At 39.8% G+C, this 20,055-nt stretch overlaps 1 protein-coding gene and 1 long non-coding RNA gene across 9 annotated transcripts in view; one reads left to right on the top strand and one right to left on the bottom strand.

Moving 5' to 3' along the window:
• Nucleotides 1–20,044, bottom strand: part of LOC111266423 (uncharacterized) — a 21,846-nt gene extending 1,802 nt beyond the window's left edge. For 2 of the 8 annotated variants that reach the window (XM_086970892.1, XM_086970894.1), the window contains exons 1-5: nt 19,550–19,620; nt 18,171–18,337; nt 17,318–17,434; nt 14,798–14,901; nt 13,457–13,499 (exon numbers count right to left, since the gene is read on the bottom strand). In XM_086970892.1, the coding sequence (XP_086827018.1) occupies nt 13,457–13,499; nt 14,798–14,901; nt 17,318–17,363 (193 nt within the window). In that variant the 5' untranslated portion in view covers nt 17,364–17,434; nt 18,171–18,337; nt 19,550–19,620. Of the gene's footprint in view, nt 1–4,678; nt 4,911–5,077; nt 5,350–13,456; nt 13,500–14,797; nt 14,902–17,317; nt 17,435–18,170; nt 18,338–18,689; nt 18,965–19,521 lie in introns of those variants that run through there. The other 6 variants (XM_022843895.1, XM_086970893.1, XM_086970891.1 and 3 more) reach the window with 6 other exon arrangements.
• Nucleotides 241–14,665, top strand: LOC111266424 (uncharacterized). The gene is made up of 6 exons (XR_002684087.2): nt 241–1,587; nt 4,431–4,926; nt 11,818–11,864; nt 12,045–12,178; nt 12,331–12,353; nt 14,240–14,665. It is a non-coding gene; the product is annotated as an uncharacterized LOC111266424 (long non-coding RNA).
• Nucleotides 20,045–20,055: the final 11 nt, after the last annotated feature.

Genomic DNA, 20,055 nt, shown 5'->3' with positions numbered 1-20,055 from the left:
ACAGACAGACAGACAGACATACATACATACATACATACATACATACATACATACATACATACATACATACATACATACATACATACATACATACATACATACATACATACATACATACATACATACATACATACATACATACATACATACATACATACATACATACATACATACATACATACATACATACATACATACATACATACATACATATAGATAGATGATCGCTTGGCTAATGTATTAAGAGGATCACTATTTATGACAATTCAAAAAATACGAAAACGCGCCATAGTCGCGCTATATATATACGTTTTTAGGTTCATGGATGACGTGAAGGCTCCACCATAATACGCTCATTTCAATTCCAAACGATAATTAGATCTTGTTCGATATGGTGATCTGTTACCATGTTTAACAATTATATAGACATTAAAACAGACACAAACAAACTGCCAAAGACTCCGGGGTGGTTTCACACAAAAAGGGTTCACTTTAAAAAATATGCCCGCGTCATTTCAAACGACTCGATCGGCTAGAACATAGCAGTCGCAAGCGTCAACCACCTCGGCAGCTTCGTTCTCTATGAGCTACTGCCATGCTATAAATTCAAATGGCGCTATGAAACAATTGATAGAGGGACAGCAATGTACATTTATCGCTTATAAACTAAATTCGAAAGCTTTCGGTTACTAAACAAAATAAAGGCAGAACGCACTAAAGATAGATAGCAGAGAAAATTCTGATTGGCAATTTTTCATCTCAGTAACAAAGAGATTCTCTCAGCGTAATACTAGGTCAGCAGTTGACTTTTCTCTGTTGGCTATTCTCAATGGACCGATGTGAGACGTCAACTCGGCTCGATTTACGCTGACTACAGCGACAAACTCAGCCTCAGGTGCCTCGACGACGTATCGTTTTTGTTCTTTCTTAGGATTGCATGCCGACCAATAGTATAACGATTGACTCAAGGCTGCACTTTATAGCTTTGTTCAATGCTGTCTAGAACGTGGACATGTTACTGTATAGTAATACTGTATGGGTGGCCGGCCAAAGTGATAACCTGAACTACGGATTTTGGTAGAGATCAAAAACCTTGGATATTGGTGTGCGCATTTGTTTCTATTTAACAAATGCGGGAAGCTTTGCATGGTGAATTCTCTATGAAAATTTATTTGTTATGAAGCATATAGCAAAGCTCGTTCTCCAGATGGGTCAACGTTTCGTGACAAACGTGACGTTTTTAGCTGACCACAGCAGCTTCGAGATTACATCATCCAGCTTTTAGGCGAATAGGTTTCTCATACAATCAGGCCTGCTGAGATTGCCTACTGAAACTTTCGTAGTGCTGCTGTAGGCTTGCTGCAGGTAAATGTGAAAGCCTTCATATTCAGACCGTATATGTCGCTGCAGCATCCTACAAGAATCCGCTTTACCACGTCTAACTTTTTCGACCTCATTTACTCAGGTTTTACATATGCACAGCATTATGCGAGTGGAACCCGTATCACCAAAAATAGGGAGTTGTTACCATAAAAAGCTACACACGGGGAAGAGCTTCCGATTTTTCTCAACAACAGACCAATCCAGGTATGTTCCTTTAGAAAGGCAAGTATTTTCATGATCGAACAGATGATATGAGTCGAAACGATAAAATATAAACTTGTCGGGATCTACTAAGAAATATGGCTGGTGAATTAAACTCCAAATAGATAAAAATAATCCATGCAGGAGTAAACAATAACACAGAACACGAATGCTAGCTATATTTTCTTTTATTGAATTATTTTATAGGATGAATATTTGTGTGTATGTGCAATGCTTGTGATACGTACATTTTACTAGAATTGTACAAATTAAGACTAAAGCGTTTTTTGATCAAATTAAGTACCACTACGGTTATTCTGTGGTTCTGGAAGTTCGGGTAATCTGGCAAGGAGGATGTAGCCTATCAGGCGGCGAAACTAAAAAACAATGACTTTCACTTTCGGTAGCCATTATCTCCGTCATATCGATCACCAGCTCAAACGGACATTTCTAATGTCGCATTCCACAGGTACCACGAGTGGCAAATAATCGTTCTCCTTTGCCGTAGTGCAAAATCAGTGGGTTAACAAAATTCCGCTAATTTACATGTGGTATCAAGGGCACGCGCGATATACATTTATTTGTACAACTGTAGAATCTTAGAATCTCCAATCTCGGAAACATCTCCGATGTCTCTAGTCTTGAGGACTTGGAAACGTGGATCGCTGTGGTTTTTTTGGTTCATTACGCAGAAACTAAGGAAAAAACCCAGGATAAATATTCTTCAAAAAATTCAAACGATAAAAAGATTTGAATATCTCTAGCGAAATGTCTCACTTAGAATTAGTCCAATCAAAACAGCATTTTTCATACATTCAGAACTGTTCGTTGTACACCACCTTATAGCTTCGGCATCCACTAGGGAATAACATACATACATACATACATACATACATACATACATAAAATACATGGAAGTCAATAATAACTCCTTTCTTTTGCTGAGGTGAATCAACTGGTAACTTCACCAGTACAGTGAAGCTGTGTCTGAACGTAAGTTGTAAATCTGGTAAAGAGCTAATATAACGGATCCTACCCGCCACAATTATGCCAATACGCTGACAGAGCGCTTCGCACTCTTCTATCGAGTGAGAAGTCAGCATGCACGCGTGAGGTGAACCTACTCCGCGTTGAAAAGCTGTTAGCGCATTGCCAAACCTTTCGACACGCTGTAGTGTCGATGCTCGCCGTTGGCTCAAGGAAGAGAAGCGGCGGATTACAGACAATTGTTAAACCGCTGCACAGTTTCTATTTCGTTCGACCACTGAAGTTATGCATCAACTTATCAGCATGGTCTGACAGATCGGTGGTATGTACAGTCAGATCACAACACTTATTTTGCGCGATGTTTTCTCTTTGTTGCTTGATTAGACGCCCTCGTCAATGTTATTGTTGTTGCCCAACGGTGTTTAATTAACTATTAATTTTTTAGTAGTCATCGACAAAAAATATTAAAAACGTTCTTGGTATCTGGCTCTTGTTTATACCCAATATACTCATATAACAATATCTTATCTGGTGTTTCTTTTTACCAATAAGCTTTGCTTGATCAAATTCAAAATGCTCGTACGTTGCTCATTAGGGCGGGCAAGATCAATTTTCTTTACAGACAAAAAAGATTGCCATTCATCGGGGGCAAGAAGGTGAAAGCATCTTCGCCTCACTGTATATAATTTGCTTCCGTTATTCCTTTTCTTAGCTAGAGGCTCTAACTAGAATTTTGGCTGATATTGCTGTCTATCTGCCTATCCCTGTCTGCTTTGCTTCATATCGAATTTGACCAGGTCATGAGCAGAACAGCCCCAGAGGGTATAGGTCTTGCAAGATATCCACCAGTGGCTGCCCTTCCTTCCAAGTACGTCGAGCTCACGAAAACGGCCCTAAGATTCAAATCTTGCCGCCACGGTGACCTTACCCATGGAAGTAATTCGCCTGGCTTGATAAAGTTCTTCCTTGTCCCAAATAAATATTCGTCTGTAGGAAGTTCGTTTGCGGCGGGTGCATCAATTGATCAATTGCAGTAATTAGCTCGCGCTCAGTATGCGCGTTTTGAATGTATTCAGATGTAACAGAACAAAACCGTATAATACGCATAGATACAGTTCTTAATAATAAAACCTACTTAAATGTCTACTAGCTGAACTTGCTTATGAATATCGGTCGACGTAGCTTGCAGCATGCGATATCGGTTCCAGTACACAGTGGCCACTTTCGGAAACCTAACAGAATTGTAATGTGGGAATACTTTGGATTGGAGTTGGAATAATAGGATCGAAGGTCGAACAAGTTTCAGTGGTGTTTAGCAGCTTCTAAATCACGCTTGTCTCTGACCTAAATTGAAGGTATTGTTCTATTAATCTGTATCGAAAGACTCACGTCGCGTAGGACAGCGGTCAGCAATGGTCAATAATAAACTCTGGGCTAATCTCCTCAGCGGTGAAGGGACTTAAGATGCAACGATTTTGAGAAATCTTTATGTGTAACAATGGCTATGCAAGCAGAACACGAGACCAACGCGTTTAAACCTATACACATACCCGGATTATATCTTGCTTTGTAGATAGACCTAAAAGCACCGGCTCCAAGAAGCCTTTCTAGGGTGAAATCGCTAATAAGAGAGAGACACTGAATGGCTAGTTCAGGTCGATTCTCGAACGAGGCTACAGCACTACGCTCTGAACGCTAATCAGCCACCCAGAAGTATATCGTAGTTTCGTTTGCGTACTCTGTTGAAAGGAGTAAACTGCACGAAAGCGATCTTTTATGAGAAAGAATCCAAGATTATTTACGTTGAAACATCTCCAGTCCACTAACGACTTGACGATTTTGTTTTTCTTTTGCCGCAGTGTAAGAAACGGCTCTTCTGCCGTCGCTCACAATGACTACTGCAACTCAAACCACTTCGTCGCTCTTCTTACCGGCACAGAGGCGCCACATCACCACGAGGCATCCGACAGTAAATCCTTCTGCTTTTCCTAATTTTTTTTTGTATATATAATTGTACCCCATTCTTCTGCGTTCTCAATGTTTCTCTGTAGTAATACTGATTTCGGCTGAACCTGTGGGAAAAATGTGTACTAAAGACGAGGTTGCACCCAAGAAGCCTAAGTTTAATGACATGGTCTCTGTGCGCAGTTATCACGAACACACATGTTCCGAACTGATACTTTAGTTCTTATAAATTCAGATATATTATTATAGTAAAATAATTACGCAGTGAATCGATAAGAACTAGGGTATCGCCGTATGAGTCCGGAGTCGAACGTCCTTCTTGAAAGTGCGACGTGATGTTCACGCCAGCACCGCCGGAGTAACTGAGCCCGAAGCTAAATGCGTTAAAAGGTATTTATGCCCAAAATTATATTCATTCCATTCAATGAAAACTTAGAATGAGAACTTAGACATCACGAACACGTATGCCGATTACGCAAGAAAAAGAAACACCCAGGAAAACGAAAATAGACACCTATTCGTTTAATATTTGAACTGCTGGTTTCATATATGTTTCTTACAACAAAACCTCGCTTTATTTTATATATACATGTATATATTTTGTTTGTATATGTATATGGGCAACACTTACCCTAAAATATCATCGAACATAAGGCTGGTTACTTTTGATCCATCGAAAGCAATCAAGGTATCGCCTGAATACACATACAGTAGCACAGTAACTAATGTCACGGAAGCTTTCGTAGTTGGTTCATAGTAGGAGCCTACCCGACGTTTGAACATATTTGAACCAACGCCCAATCCAATCGCGACCTACAAAAGTGCACGACGCAGAGTAACTCTTATACGATCATTCACTACAAGGAAGCTCACCGCGACGTTATGTGAGCTACGAACATGTATGTTTGAGAAAATGCAAAACAAGGTGGTCGTACACACTACTTCAATCGGTTTGAAATACCCCAGAACAAGACGCGTATCTGTTCGGCCCAAAGTAGGCAGATGGTCTCGGATGAGAGTGCCGTCACAATCATTTTAGCAGCCTTCAACTTGCGCTCGCAAGCCGTCGATAACGCTCAGCCCATTGACAGCTAAACCCGTATTTTACCGTATCATCTAATTATTCTAATAATAGTAGTAAGAATAATGAATAATATTCCCGGTCACTGTCTGCGAAGTTTACTTCAAAGCACATTGTCCGGCACACCGGATGTTTTTCATGTGTATTATTTATAATAAATAAAAACCTTCGGTTTAATAAATTGCAATCATTATTAAAGAAATTCACGGATTTTTACATGTAAGCCTGAACTTCGCTGTTCTATATACAAAAGATAACAATAAAGATTTATTAACATTGCGAGTACTTCAGCCTTTAAAAAAACCTGTTTTCGGTGCTAGGGTTTTTTTTTTTTAACAAAAAACTACTGCGTAGGCGTATTCAATCGAAGGCTACAACGGTAATCGCAATCCACAACTATAGGCGTATTCTGTAGTATTTCTAGCGTCGCTTAAGTGTTCTGAACAAGCCCTTTCGATATATATTCTGTGATGCTTATTGCTGTCGGATAAGGGCGATTAGGATTAAGCGCGATAGCTTTGACAACGAACAAAGGCGCAGACGATGCGACTTCAGCGGGTACACCTGATCGCATAACCCCCTGAAGCGTGGTTGAGATATACCCGCCTTTTTGACCTGTTTGTGCTTAAGTTCTTTAAGATACTATAAGATTATAATTCATCAGTATTTTAGTGCTGGTAGTAGCTTTTCGCCGAGGTACTCCTTTTATATTTTAATCAACCGCAATCATTATAGACGAATTCAGAAAAGTGCTCTTTACGTAAACGTGTTGTTGAGTGTTATTTCAAATACAAAGCCCAAACGCCGTTATCTTAGTTGCAGTTTAGTGCTATATCTCGAATCCGTTCTATTTTGTGGCAAACAATTTTCGCAACGCGATGCCCGCTGACTGGCCAGCTTTTGGCGTCATGCTAGCCCTAATTGCTTTCAAGTGTAGAAGCGCCCCAGTGCCCTGTCATTACAAATTTTTAAGGTTTTAAGTTTAAGGCAAAAGCTGCCATGACTTGGTCTCGGGAGAAGCCTCTGGCATGATGAATGAATCTGTGAGGTGCTCTCGATAATCTTTGGCATCCTTGTTTCTAGCTGCCTCATACATGACCTCCCTAAATGCCATTAAGCGGTCAACAGATTGGGCATTGACAATATCGTTGTGCTGGATTGAACCATGTCACATGCTGGCGATCAAGATGTTGATGGGACAGCGTTGTTTACAGACGCAATTGAAATTGCCACGCGCTGCCATTCAATTAAACTCATATAGTTAACTATGCTCAGTATATTGTTGTATCGACCTTCAGAATTTTTCGTTCGGAGAGATTGCAAAATTTCAATGAAGTTTGCTGAAAGACTCAAATCAGTCGGTACAATCCTACGAAAGAGCCGCTTTACCACCAACAATGTTGAAAATAGTTGTGGCGCCTAAACAGAGTGCGTAGACTTAAGCCTGATCACTGAGGATAATCTAACCATATTTGTATTGCACAGTCCTCGAATATACGTAAGTACATCATTATGACACTACATGTCAGTAGTAGAGAAATAGTGCGAGCGTTGATCAGGTGCTTGACGAGAACAAGCAATCTGTAAAGGGGGCTGTCTTTCAAAGCGGAACTGTAAGCGACACCAACGGAGAGAAGAAGGGACAAACCATTCCTCGGCCGGCAGTTCACAACTGATCAATGAAGTGCCAGGTTCATCGAGGCCTAACCCAAAGTGGCCTTTTTGTGCAAACTCCGCCCAAAAAAAATCGTTGCTTCCACACTTTCGTTCCTCAAATTGATCTGTGGAAAGTGTAGAACGACTCACAGTTGAAACTCACTGCATACACGTAGACTATGACATTTAGTTCGGGGAACCGGTACGCTTGTACAATTTACAACACAGCACCTAATATAATAAGCGAGTGCTGCATTTACTTTAAACTCCAAAATATATAATGTCATGATGGTTATGCGTGTCTTGCTCGTTCGTATCGACCTGAGCGAGGACAAAGTCTTATTAAGGCAAATTAGAATAACTAACAAACCACAAATGGTGGAAAAGCCGACCTTAAGTAGAAAAAAGACCTACGCTACAATGTGACTAAAAGCGCAGCATCCGAAACGACGTTTCGTGTCATCGGGTAGACTATGACGTAGCGCAAAAGCTTGCTAATTCAAGCCAACCCGTATGTTGCAATGCCGCTTTTACTATAAATCTAGACAGTAAATTACATGCGGGCATCTTTTTCAGCATTAATAACTTTAATTTATCGAATGTCAAATAAACAGTACCTGTACAGTTAAATGTTCATTCGTAGATATTCGTAGAACATAGATCAAATTTAACCCGGATGGAAAGCTTGTACAGACTAAGCGGATTCGCGGCCTAACAATATTTTCTGAATCCTCCAAGTTTGCATCCGCTTTTATCAGCATTGGCCATTGTTTTCTCTCTAAGGGAGCCCACCTAGTGTGCATTTGGCCTTTTTGCATGTATGGGAAACGGGTATTAGTCATTTGCGTAACAGGCGTTACGGATTTGTAACGATGTCTTATTTTTAAGCCAATTTCCTTTGCGGTCACCTGCAGGACTACGTGACTGAAATGGACGCTCTAACACTGCTTCACTTTATATGTTACAGTAACGTAATAGATCATTGTAAGCATTGTGTGTATATTTATTATCATAAAATTATATAATTTATTACTGTTGTATATTTACAGTAGTATGCTGTATTAGAAGGGCGCTATATGTCCAATATAGAAGGTTTAGATAACAAGCTACTAGCTAATCATATATTTTTAATTGCTATAACATTCAACTTTTTTAATCCTCTTTGTGAACGTATCGATAAGCTTACTAATGTCCGTGTAGCCAGTTAGCGTTGCGTAGCAGTCGATAAGAGCTGAGGTCCGAGGTCATTTCGTCAGGTTCTCAGTGCGAACACGTTTGTGAGGCATGAGGATCTCGCTTTCTGCTAGTACAAGCTACGACTGGTGGATAATTGTGCGTAACTACGTGCGTACAGGCCGTATTCCCGTAATCGTTAAGCGTATGGAGGCTAGCAATGTTTAATATATGCTAGGTAATGCGCTCTGGTAACGGCCACCTGTGCTGACGTAGCGTTGATCAAAGCGGAGCTCATAAGCTGCTGCCCGTATTAAGCTGTACAGTAAAATCAATCAGGCGATGAATATCGCCTTTGAGGGTCAGCCAACAAGAACTGAAGCCTGACTTCAAAATTTTCGAAAAACACTTAGTGAAGTCAGGAACGCAAGTAGAACTGTTTCTATACTGCTTGCGACATTTAGGTTTTAACTTCGACGAAAAAAAAAAGTATAATTCACAGAATGCTTTCGTATGTTGGTGTTCGGTTTTTATAGATTATTTCGGGTCAGCATGGCTTAATAGAGCATAATGAGCATATTTTAAACTGAACTTCTGATATAAACACATATACCAAAAAGATTAAATCGTGACATGTGCGGTACATTTGTGATAGGTTTCTGATAGCACAGAATAATGCAATCAATGTAATGAAAATAAGGTTCAAAGTAATGAGCAATCATATCACATACAGAACAGCGGAATAGGCATAGTGGCTTAATGACCAGGTGTGGGAAGGATTTTTATTCATCGAACGTTGGGCTACGTATGGAGTGCTAATGTATATATATTCCACTTTCTGTAGGTTACTAAATACGAACGTAAAAGCTTTAGCCGTCGCGCTTGTACCCACGGGTCGAGGGGAATCAGAGAAGTTTCGGTTGATCCGAAGCAGCTTTCCAGCCGAAGGCCCTAGCTCGTTTACAGAAGCTGATATAGCAAAGAGTTGTTTAGGGCGCGATAGAAGGCTTGTCAGAGTTCGCAGACGTTTCACGCAACCGGGATTTCGCTATTACGGAATTAAGTAGCGGAAACACCACTACCGTAACGCCTAGTTTCCACTGGCTGTACATTACCGATGAGACATACTCAACGATGTATTTTTATCAAATGAGCTAACTAAAATGAGCCATTCGACGCGACTCAAGTCTTCAGGAACACTGGAAAGAATGTAGCTGACATCCAATTAAGAGGCCAGTTATGGAACTTCGTGAAAACAAAGTTCTCATTGCGCGACTCCAGTAGGTTACTGGCAACCTGTAGTAATAGCGTCGTGAAATGTCCACCCGCAAAATTGTTCGACTCACGAATGCCAGGTACTGCAGGTTCTTCTAAAGAGATTTAATTCGGTCATTGACCTAGCACAGAAGCTGGCCTTTGCACCGAAGAAAAACAAATTCAGGGAACCGGTTAGGTTCGATAATTCGATGCAATTTCTTCTCTTAAAGAATTTTGAAAATGGATTCAATATACTCGCAGAAACCGCTATAAATAAAGGCTCGTGTCAGTCGGAGGAGGTAGTTCGGCTTCTAGAGATCACACAGTCATCTATTCAATCTTCCTTCACAGGAAAGCGTGACGTGGATATGCTTCTGCTGATCTATATCTCAAGTGCTTTGTTAGGGACAACAGACAATTCTATTAAGAAAATGATCTGTTATGAAGAAAACAAACATCTAAGCCCGAAAAACAGGCCAGTGTTCACACATTGGTATCCTTTCGATGTCTACCAAAGGAGAATTCCTAGAAATTCTATTTCGGAAAAAGTATGGATGTTCCTACAAAGGTGTTTCCAGAAATGCTGTACATTCTTAGCGAGGAGGAGTGGCTGCGCATTGTGAACTGCAAAAGAAACAGTACTCCTTAACGCGAAAAACGCCTTCGGCAGTACTCTCAACCGAAGAGTGCTTTTAGAGGCCGTTGTTTCCATGTCACTTATCGCTTCCTGATTTAAAACACCCCTTAACAATAGAACGTGACGTGTGTGAAATCTTTTACCGCCTTATGGTTACCTCCGTAACGGTACAACGCGATAACAAAGCTATCGAGAGGCATTTGAACTCTGTCGTCAAAAGATGCCGCAGTCAATCATTTACAAAGTAGTTTTTGAAACTCTTGAGGAATGTTATTGTATGTAGAAGCCGTGTTACGGCAAATATATGTCCCGCATTAAAAGAACCCTTTGATATAATTCTGCTCAAAGAGGCGACAAGTGAATATATCTTTTTTGCGACTGCTAGTCCGACTGTTAGAGAAAGTTAATCCGAAACACACCTCTAAAGGTTTTTGTAAGGGGTAATGTTTTTAATAGAAACGAGTTGGCTAAGGCTGTGCCTTATTCAAGGTAGCGATTGTGTGAAATCAATAACATTTAGCAATACGTGTATCTAAATATCCTTGAGACATTTATATATGATGTTGTTAACACCGTTGCTCTCTAGCGTTGTGTTGTCGTTCGTTTATACACAATCGTTTTTGCCTCCTTACCCTAGGACCAGGTATACGTACTTCACGGAAGTACGACGAGTCAGCTATGCCGACAGCTAAACTTTAAGGCGGCTGTGCCCCTTCTTCCGGGACCTGGCTGGGGGTGACTAATAGGGTGACATGTTTGTTTCGTCGGCGTACGCCACGGCAACGCTACGAAGCGTGCGTCGACGAGTCAGAGCTTATGAATCAAGAGTCAGTGGATTAAAAGGGAACGTAGTGGACATCTTCGTTTTGCCAACATCAAAGGCAACGATAGGTACCGTTTTGGACAGTCGGGGCGGGGCGTTGCTTTGTAATTAAGGCCGAATATTATCGGCACGGTTAAATGAAGGGAAGCAATCCTCAATTTGATAAAGTGAATGTATAATGCAAAAGATACGGACTGGCGGGATCCCAGAATAGACTGGATTAAGTAAGAGACAAGAGGAACGTAAGAAATAAAATGACGAAATAAATTGTACAATGTTATATGTAACTTTAATAAGACGGCCGATGAAACGGCTGGTCAATCACTATTTTCATCAAGAAATATTTGAACTAAAATCGACTACGGTATGAATACAATAACCAAAGCCGTACTTTGAGCTCTGTGGTACTTGTCTGGTTCCCCGGGTATTGGGCGAACTCTAAAAATCGTTCAACGGTAGAAATTATTCTTAGCGGTAAAAGCCCTTCACATTTAAAAACTTGACTTGTTTTGAAGGTTGACAGCGATGTAGGACATTAGAATCCGCGTTGAATCATCCTGGAATAATTTCACCAGCTAGGCAATTCATACTTAAAAAACGTTTTATTTATAAGCTATATGTATCTTTTGTTCTAATCAAGCAATTTTTTGACAGGTTCTTTAACTACTAAAAAGGGGTTTGTAGTCGCCCGCGTTAAATCGGTAAGTGACGCTAGCACAACCCAGCTATCCCGATATTTATTCTGAACGTGTTATTATTGTTAGTATTGTATAGTACGTATCGTATTGTAGTGTTCAACGGATTTTGGATCGTGTCGAACTCACATTAATTCTAACGGTGTTATTACTATTTGCTTCTGTACCTGAGTTGTCTTTTTACAGAAAACTGTATATGTACCTAGCCTAGAGGTTGTAGATTGAAGAATTGGTGAATGGAGTATCTATCGTTTGTGGCAGAAGGAGGAGCCACTATGTAAAAGTGGTGCCTACGAGCCACAAGACCAGTCGTGATTAAGGTAACCCAATGATTCAACAATGGCATCTATGAAAGCACTGAGAAAATCGTAACATTTAATACAAATATAGGGATTATGTAAAAGGCACAACATGCCCTTAGGGCAGCAGCGAACCACTGAGTTATCACTAAAAGTAAGACATTACATTTCAGACCATAACAACAAGAACGAGAAAGTAAGTCGACCGCTCGAAACAATTAAGCAGCTTCAACGATCGAGGCGGCATTTATTATAAGAAAAAGCAAACAATAAAGCTTCAAAAAAATTCACGTCGTACTTGAGAGACGCGTATCTCTGACATGACTTGAACTACCAATCCGTTTTTATTGTGGCAAAGCTGTCAAAAAAGCCTATGCGGATGTTTGAAATAACATAAATCCAGCAACAACAACTAAATACTCTGACTTGCAGAGTATTAACTCTGTAACCTAGTGACGTTTTGATAATAAGAAAAAGTTTCGAGCTTCTAGTGGAGACACGAAACAAAATACGTCTCAAGGCCGAAACCGGCGTTGGATACACTAAATATGTGGAAAAAAGAAAGCAGAAAGAGAAGAATGGAGCTTGCTTGTGATTTACAAAGTAATTGCAGACGAAAGCTGTAGGTTAAAAGCAAGCGACAAAGATCGTAGTGATAAAATAAAGAACATAATAAACAAAACACTATGATTCATAATTGTAAATAGCAGAAGAAAATACACAAAAAATTCATACGTGATGAAACGTAAACTAAATTGACAAGTCATGTGTCAGCTTCTGCTTGGGAGAAGGCAAAAAACTTTTAGGAGATTTTGCTGTGGCCTTGCTTGAAAAAATGCAAGACTAAAGAAAGCATATATATATATATATATATATATATATACACACACATATATGTCAACGACCAGAGACCAGTAAATGACGCGAGACCTGACTTGTAAATAGATATAAACAAGCTATAAATAACAGTGAAGAAGGGATTACGATGCGACTACCGATAGAGAGAAAACAGCGCTCGTCCTTCGAAATCCCGCCGTGCGAAACCCGGCAGTAGTGTGATCAGGCACGCCGAAATATAGATAGCTAATAGTACGAAACGACCAGCGCGCATGAGATGGGAGGGTGGTGGGAACTGAGAAGTGGATACTCAAAGGCCACATTGTGGACAGCGCAGTAAAGCATTCAATCTTAATTAAACACAAAGGTAAAAATGACGAGCTTTAAAAGCGCAAGAGAGAGAATTTGACGCGAGCTAATGCGTCTGTGACGGAATGTGTGGAAAGTAAAGAAAAAAACTACCTGCCAGAAGGTTGGTTGTTTGGGGTTCGATGGCCACGTGGTACTGGAAGATAATAACAGCAACAAAAACAAAAACAGACATCGCGAAATGTGTGAAAATAAGTAGTAGTAGTAGTAGTAGTAGTAGTAGTAGTGGTGATGAAGAGACAAATAACGAGAAAACAAAAAAACGATGCGAAAAGCAAGAAATACAGGTTCGAAGGTAAAGCCGATAATAATAACAAGATGTGTACACATATATGTCAAGGCTTATTTCAGCGAGCTTCAAGCGAATTATAGGCGGTTATCTAGCCACAATGATGTAACCTAAAACGAAAATCAAGCAAATAATAATAATAAAAAAAAAGAGAACTAACCAAAAGTATCAGCTCGCGGAAGAGGTCGTGACTATCACACGCACATATATACTAGCACAGTAATATTAATTTCTGTTAATATAATTATTACACTGAATTTTTACATACGTTCAAATATAAATACATACAACGATACAGTAGCATTGACGAAATAGTAGCACGGGGAAGTAGCCCAGAGGCGGGCATAGATGGGTTAAACTGGGGACAATAGTATAGCCGTTGAAGTAGGGAAAAGCATTCTAAGAAGGGTGTCGGGCTTAATTAATTCGAATCTCTGTTTATCAGAGGCAGCTTCAATCTGTGGTGTAAATGCTGTTCCATACGGTAGATTATAGTACACGAAAGAGAAGCAACCGAATCTATTGAAAGAATAATCTGGCCAACGAAAACTAATGTATAATTTATCATTATTCGGTCTGTAAAACAGAACCATAATAAGACCTCGCGGCCGTGGTCATGTCCAATGCTGTTCAAGCTCTGCACGGTGCGGCGCTAATCCCGTGTTTATCCGACTCGAAGCATAGCGAAACGAATGGTATTGACGTATCGTATTCTGCACTATGAATATCCTACCTCAATAGACCTGGAGCTTTTTTAATAAGTAAAAAAAAAGTAAATAAAAATAAGTAATTTTTATGTCTGGGGTTATACTTACTAATCATATGCTATTAGCTGCCATTGTGTTTGTACTTATAGTGATACTCTCGGTGTACGATTGTTGAATCGGCACTATATGAATGAATACGTTGTTAGTGTATATATGTATATACACAGCTTTTAGTGTTTCCTTAGTAAGATTGGTGACAATGACTTCTGCAAAAAGATGTTTCCAATCGCTTATTGGCGGAAGGTGGACGAGATAAGTACATAGCGATAGTAATGGACATCAATTGCGGAGTTTTCAGTAAAAAAAAATTAGCCTTCACGTGTTGACGTTAAATCTGAGTTCAGCAATGTATGATATGAACGTGACACTGACACCAACCTCAAAAGCTGCACACACTCGTGCAGCAGCAGCAGCAGCAAATTCACAAGATGCACACGAACGCGATGACCTCTCCAGGCATTTTGGTATCACCCAAGTGGTTCCTATCAATTGTGGACAATGCAATTCAGACAACTAAGTCTGTAAGTTAAGAACCATGTATAGCTTACTATAGGGCTAATTGTAATAACAGGACTTGGATCATAACCACTATGGTAATTATACATGTAGTAACTGATAAATATTCAACATAGCTCGAAGTATAATTGTGAACAACACTGACACTGATAGGGACAATTATGTTATTAACAAGGATATCATAATTATATATATATATATATATAGATTGTACTTTATCGGGAATAATTACTGTTAATGGTATAGCGGCAAAAAAAGCAAACAGGAAGGATGCGCTGTGTAAACGAATTAAAACAAGTGACGCGTGGGAAGAGCTCGCAAAAGAATGGTGCAACACCTACAAACCATAATGCAAAATGTACCATTTAGGTGAGACGCAAATCATAATATAATGTGACCCCGAAAAGGCCGACTAAGGCCAAACAGAAACGAAAAAATAACAATCAGATTGCATTGTGTTGGAGCCTCCATACTACCTGTATATACCTAAAATGAAATCTTATCATAATATAATAAGACATGGATATGACATTGGGGACGTGTATATATGCATCAAATAGATGGTTTTTCAGCGTAGAAATTCAAGTGTGAGATTTAGTTCACTCGAAAGCTATCGTAACGACCAAACGATACCAGTGGTTATTTCGAACAGATTCATAATAACTACGTAACCTTGTTAGTCGTGTGCAGAGAACTGTGTGTAGTCTGCGCAACACAGCTTTGGCTTTTTAAGGCTTTTTCACGTGAAGATAGATAGCTGCCAGCTACCACGTTGCCGGGCCTAGTACGCAGGGCAATTGCTATTATTGATTGAATACGCATTAAACCGGCCATTGCTGCGACGAAGTAGTATGATGAGACCAATGTGAAGCATTAATCGGTAATCAGTCACTTTCTCAGTTAGATTTTAAAACGATCGTACCTTTTCATCAAACAAATTCTCTTTAGTTGGAAAAATGACCTTTGATCTTTGAACTAAACTGACTGTATTATATCGGAAAGAGTCTCGGTCAAACGGAACAGCTAATACGATTACGCTTTACCAAGGAAGCTTCGGAGTCAGGGTCTACACGATATTTCGTACGCACCAGCCCTTCTACAGACCTGAATTAAAGCTAGAGACATTCGTTCTAGCTAAATTCATTAATTTTAACAAGCACCAGCCATTGAACAGACTTCTACGATCGGATAGACCTGATCTCAAAGAGCTGAGGTACAATCGTGCCTTTCTCAAGCAAGCATTAAAATGTTACATCACAGTAGTTAGTAAATTGATAGTTGAAAAACAACTGATATCATTTATTGTAGTTTAGTTAGGAAATGCTACGGAAATAAGGTTAAAATAGAAAGACTCAGGAGGCGCTTTGCCGATTGCTTTGAAAACTGCCCGTGTTAACCCAAACGTGTGTACATGTGCATATAAGTAGGTCTGTCAAAACCTGTCTAATAGTTGTCGTCTTTTGTTATCTAGTCCCTGTATTTGCCTTCGACGAGACGTCAGGTCACCGACAAAACCAAGCCGTGATGAACGCACTATCGTGGAGCTTTTCTGATAACTTTCAACTCAACTGTGGGGTGCTGATTAACTCTTTACATAACGTGAATTTCAATTGTTGTTGTATCGGTAAGAAATCGGTGATTTGAGACAAGGAAGAAAATTGATAACAAAGAAACAGTAGCGATAGCAAATACTACCAGGGCTACATGGTGTTGTGTTCTTGACGTCTTGGCTGCGTCAGTGGATTGCTGCCTGGTCGGAAATAAAGGCATCAGTCAGCCTACGAAACCGATTAAACAACTTTTTGTGCTTTTAGGCTTTCAAACGTGCAACTTGTATGCCAACATACATACTTTTTGACTAACGCGAACAGTTATCGAGACAATTGGGAAAGTAGACGAAGTCCAGGTAAAAACTTCGGCCGGCAAATTTGGCGTTAGCCGTTTTCATCGTTTGCTAAAATCTCTAGAAAGACCTTTCAATATGTTTTGTTTACTAATATTTTCACATACCGTCTTTCTTTCTTTCTTTCTTTCTAACTGTTCTTCTTTCTAAAAAAATTAATTGCGGCGTCAGCCACCTACAGAAACATCCGTACATTGCTAACCTTTACAGATACGATAACACTAAAAGGCACTGCTATTATGTCAACATATAGTGGCTGTTATTTAGGTACCTAGAACTGAGGTTTATTCGAATACTAGACGACAGATCTAGGTTCGAACCCAGCCATAGACAGGCAGACTTCGTTTCATGCTGGGAGCCATCCGTCCGATGAAATGTCTAACGGCGATACCGAACGTAAAGTTCAAAACATAGAGAGATTAATAGACGACACTTGGTAATGCTCTATAAAAATATGCGAAGGCTAGATCGAGACTTACCAAAAATAATAGCGGGTCCCAGGTAGCAATTAAGCGTCTTAAACATCTAGGTTTCGGAAAGTGTTCTCTCTGAACTCGACGAATCTCGTCTGTAATTTTCCAACTTTTCTTCAATCACTGAAAATCAATATAGATTAGATTGAAAACCGCCTTCGTTTATCAAATACGACTTATTAAAAAAAAAACTTCCTAAGGATCTTTGATATTTTTAAGTAGGATTATTAATACAAGATCACAAGGCAATATTATTCACAAAAAGAAAAAAAAAAAAAAAAAAAGATTTATTCGACTGTTTCAATCGTTGCGCAAAAGTCAAGCATTTGAGGCACTTTATAGAAACAAATCGCAAAGGGCGCGTTTTAATGCAAAATGCGTTTATCAGGTGATCTGAAAATACCTCTTTGTATCTAAAAAATAAAAACATTAGATTATATCGAGAACTTTTACTCTAGATGGCACCACTCCTACCTATAGTTTGCATTCAAAAGTCTAACTCCGTTAATGCTATTGGCTCATAATTTTGCGGTCGATGACACAGCAAATATCAATTTTTTCGGCTTAATAATATTGTTTTTACCATTTCTCCTCTGGCCACGTAATAAAGTTTGACCTATTGTAGCCAATGGAACCAACGGTGGGTAACAAATGAACAATAAGGTGACTGTTGCAACAATCCGGAGAGCGATCACCTGTTCGCTATTAGTTTCTCAGTTTTTATTAATAGCAGACATGAAAATAACGAACTATAATTAGTTCTAGATTTTGTATTATATAAAATGTTTGCATATCGTTCTTGGTTTTTTTTCGTTAAATTGAATTCGACTGACTAATCCACATAATGAGTGAAACACACCTTCCGGCGTCGTCAAGTGTATGAGTCATCGTTAGTTTGACGTCACGAGTGCAGCGAAACAGAACACAAATTTCTTTTCTACCACATAGATCTGCCCGTAGATAGCAATAATGTCACAATGTGGTGAAGCAAGTGGCAGTTACCGACCCTCTTCGATAGGCTTACATCTGAAAACTCATCATGATTACTGCGAGTCGTCTGATATGATTTCAAATGCTAAGAAGAAAAGGTGCTCGTATGTACGACTTATCAAACCTTTGCGGTTATGCGAGTAACCTTCTGTGTGACATTTCACGCGTTTCCTTCTCCAAAGGCATATCTAAATAATAGAGTGCATCTCAGGATAAAAAAAAGAAAGACTCGACATGTTTTTCTAAAACGGCAATATCTGCTTGAACCTTTAACCAATTTTTGCGTACTCTGAGCAGAATTTTGCCCATAATTTCTTAATCTTCCATAATGCCTATTATTCCGAACGCTTGATAGTTTTATTGTACTATTAGTTGATGACAGCCGGTATAGTTTTTCAAAGACTATTTTCCTTTATTTCGTTGCAATTTGGGCAGAGTTATGATTTACGCGAAATTTCTCGTGATCTTTAGGGTACAGTCCACTTCGACGTCTCCCGATGACTCACTAAGTCTTCTGCTTCTGCCAACGTCACGATCAAGCGTACGGCACTGATGAGCGAGAAGTACATTAATGACTCCACTGCAGTTGCGGCGCTATCGGGCGTCGTCACAAGAAATATTCTAACACAACTCCAATTCTACGATTGCCAACAAACATTGGCTCTGCAAAAAGAAATCTTCATGAAATGGCTTTTTATAAACGTAGTTAGGGATGAAACACATCTTCGGCTCGCTACATATTAATATCTAGAAACTATTTAAGGAACATCTATACAAATATTCGTCGTTTTCTCATACTGTTCGATACTACAACAATCTACTTGTTTTATATAAATTGCATCCGATTATAGGTACAATTGAAATACCATAACCAATCAGGAGTACTTTAGCCAATTGCTGCAAAGCAAATACCAGTCCCGAATCCAATTAAGCCACAGTTGATTTATTCAACTGCAGTTCCAAAACCGTTGTCATCTCTTACTTAGAGCGATCCTTTGCTAGACTATATTAATTAGTCCACTACTTCATGAATTGCTTCCTCAGCGCTACACAATCTAGTAACGCTGCTTGCGTTCTATCCCTTCATCTAGTCCTATTTTACTCTGACTTGTATCCCCAATATAACACCAAGCAGTAAAGCGGGGCCTATCTGCAAAAATATATATATATATATATATATGTATATATTTTTTTATGGTTGAATATCTACATAAGCTTACGGTCTTACGGAGTGTCGGCAGCGCTCACCCTGCCATTCATGTTGACGTCACATTTGGCGGCTGAGAGGGACGATCTGTGGGCGGAGGGGTAAAAGCGGTCCATCGTTCTTTCCGCTTGCTGGAAAAGCTGTCTGCGGACAAAGCCATCAGCTGAGTTGCCAACAGTTCGGAATGCGGCAAACAACGGGCAGCCGCAGTGTAGTTCAAGCTGGCTATATCTCACAAGTTCCGTTCCGTTCAGTTCCGCAACAGCCTCAGTCAAGCGTTATTGCTAACAAAATTTAGCTTTCGACCTGTACGCGTGTGCCCCGCAGCGGAGCTTGTTTAGCATGTCGTAGCGTCTACCTGTCATTGCTAATGCTGTCACCGTTTCAGGGCAACCGAGACATTGTGGACTAACACCGTCACGAGAAGAATTTCTTAGGCCTTACCCAACGCTGCGATAGCGGGCGGTTTGCTGATGTGAGAGGAGAGGAAGTTCGTCAGGCAGGCAGGCAGCCATCTATGGCTATGAAAAAGCTCGCGCCTTTCTCT

The sequence above is a fragment of the Varroa jacobsoni genome, unplaced genomic scaffold (genome assembly GCF_002532875.2).
Source record: "Varroa jacobsoni isolate VJ856 unplaced genomic scaffold, vjacob_1.0 scaffold_1081, whole genome shotgun sequence".
Taxonomy (NCBI): domain Eukaryota; kingdom Metazoa; phylum Arthropoda; class Arachnida; order Mesostigmata; family Varroidae; genus Varroa; species Varroa jacobsoni.
The sequence above is the reverse complement of the archived record's forward strand: the minus strand, read 5'-3'. Positions and strand labels throughout refer to the sequence as shown.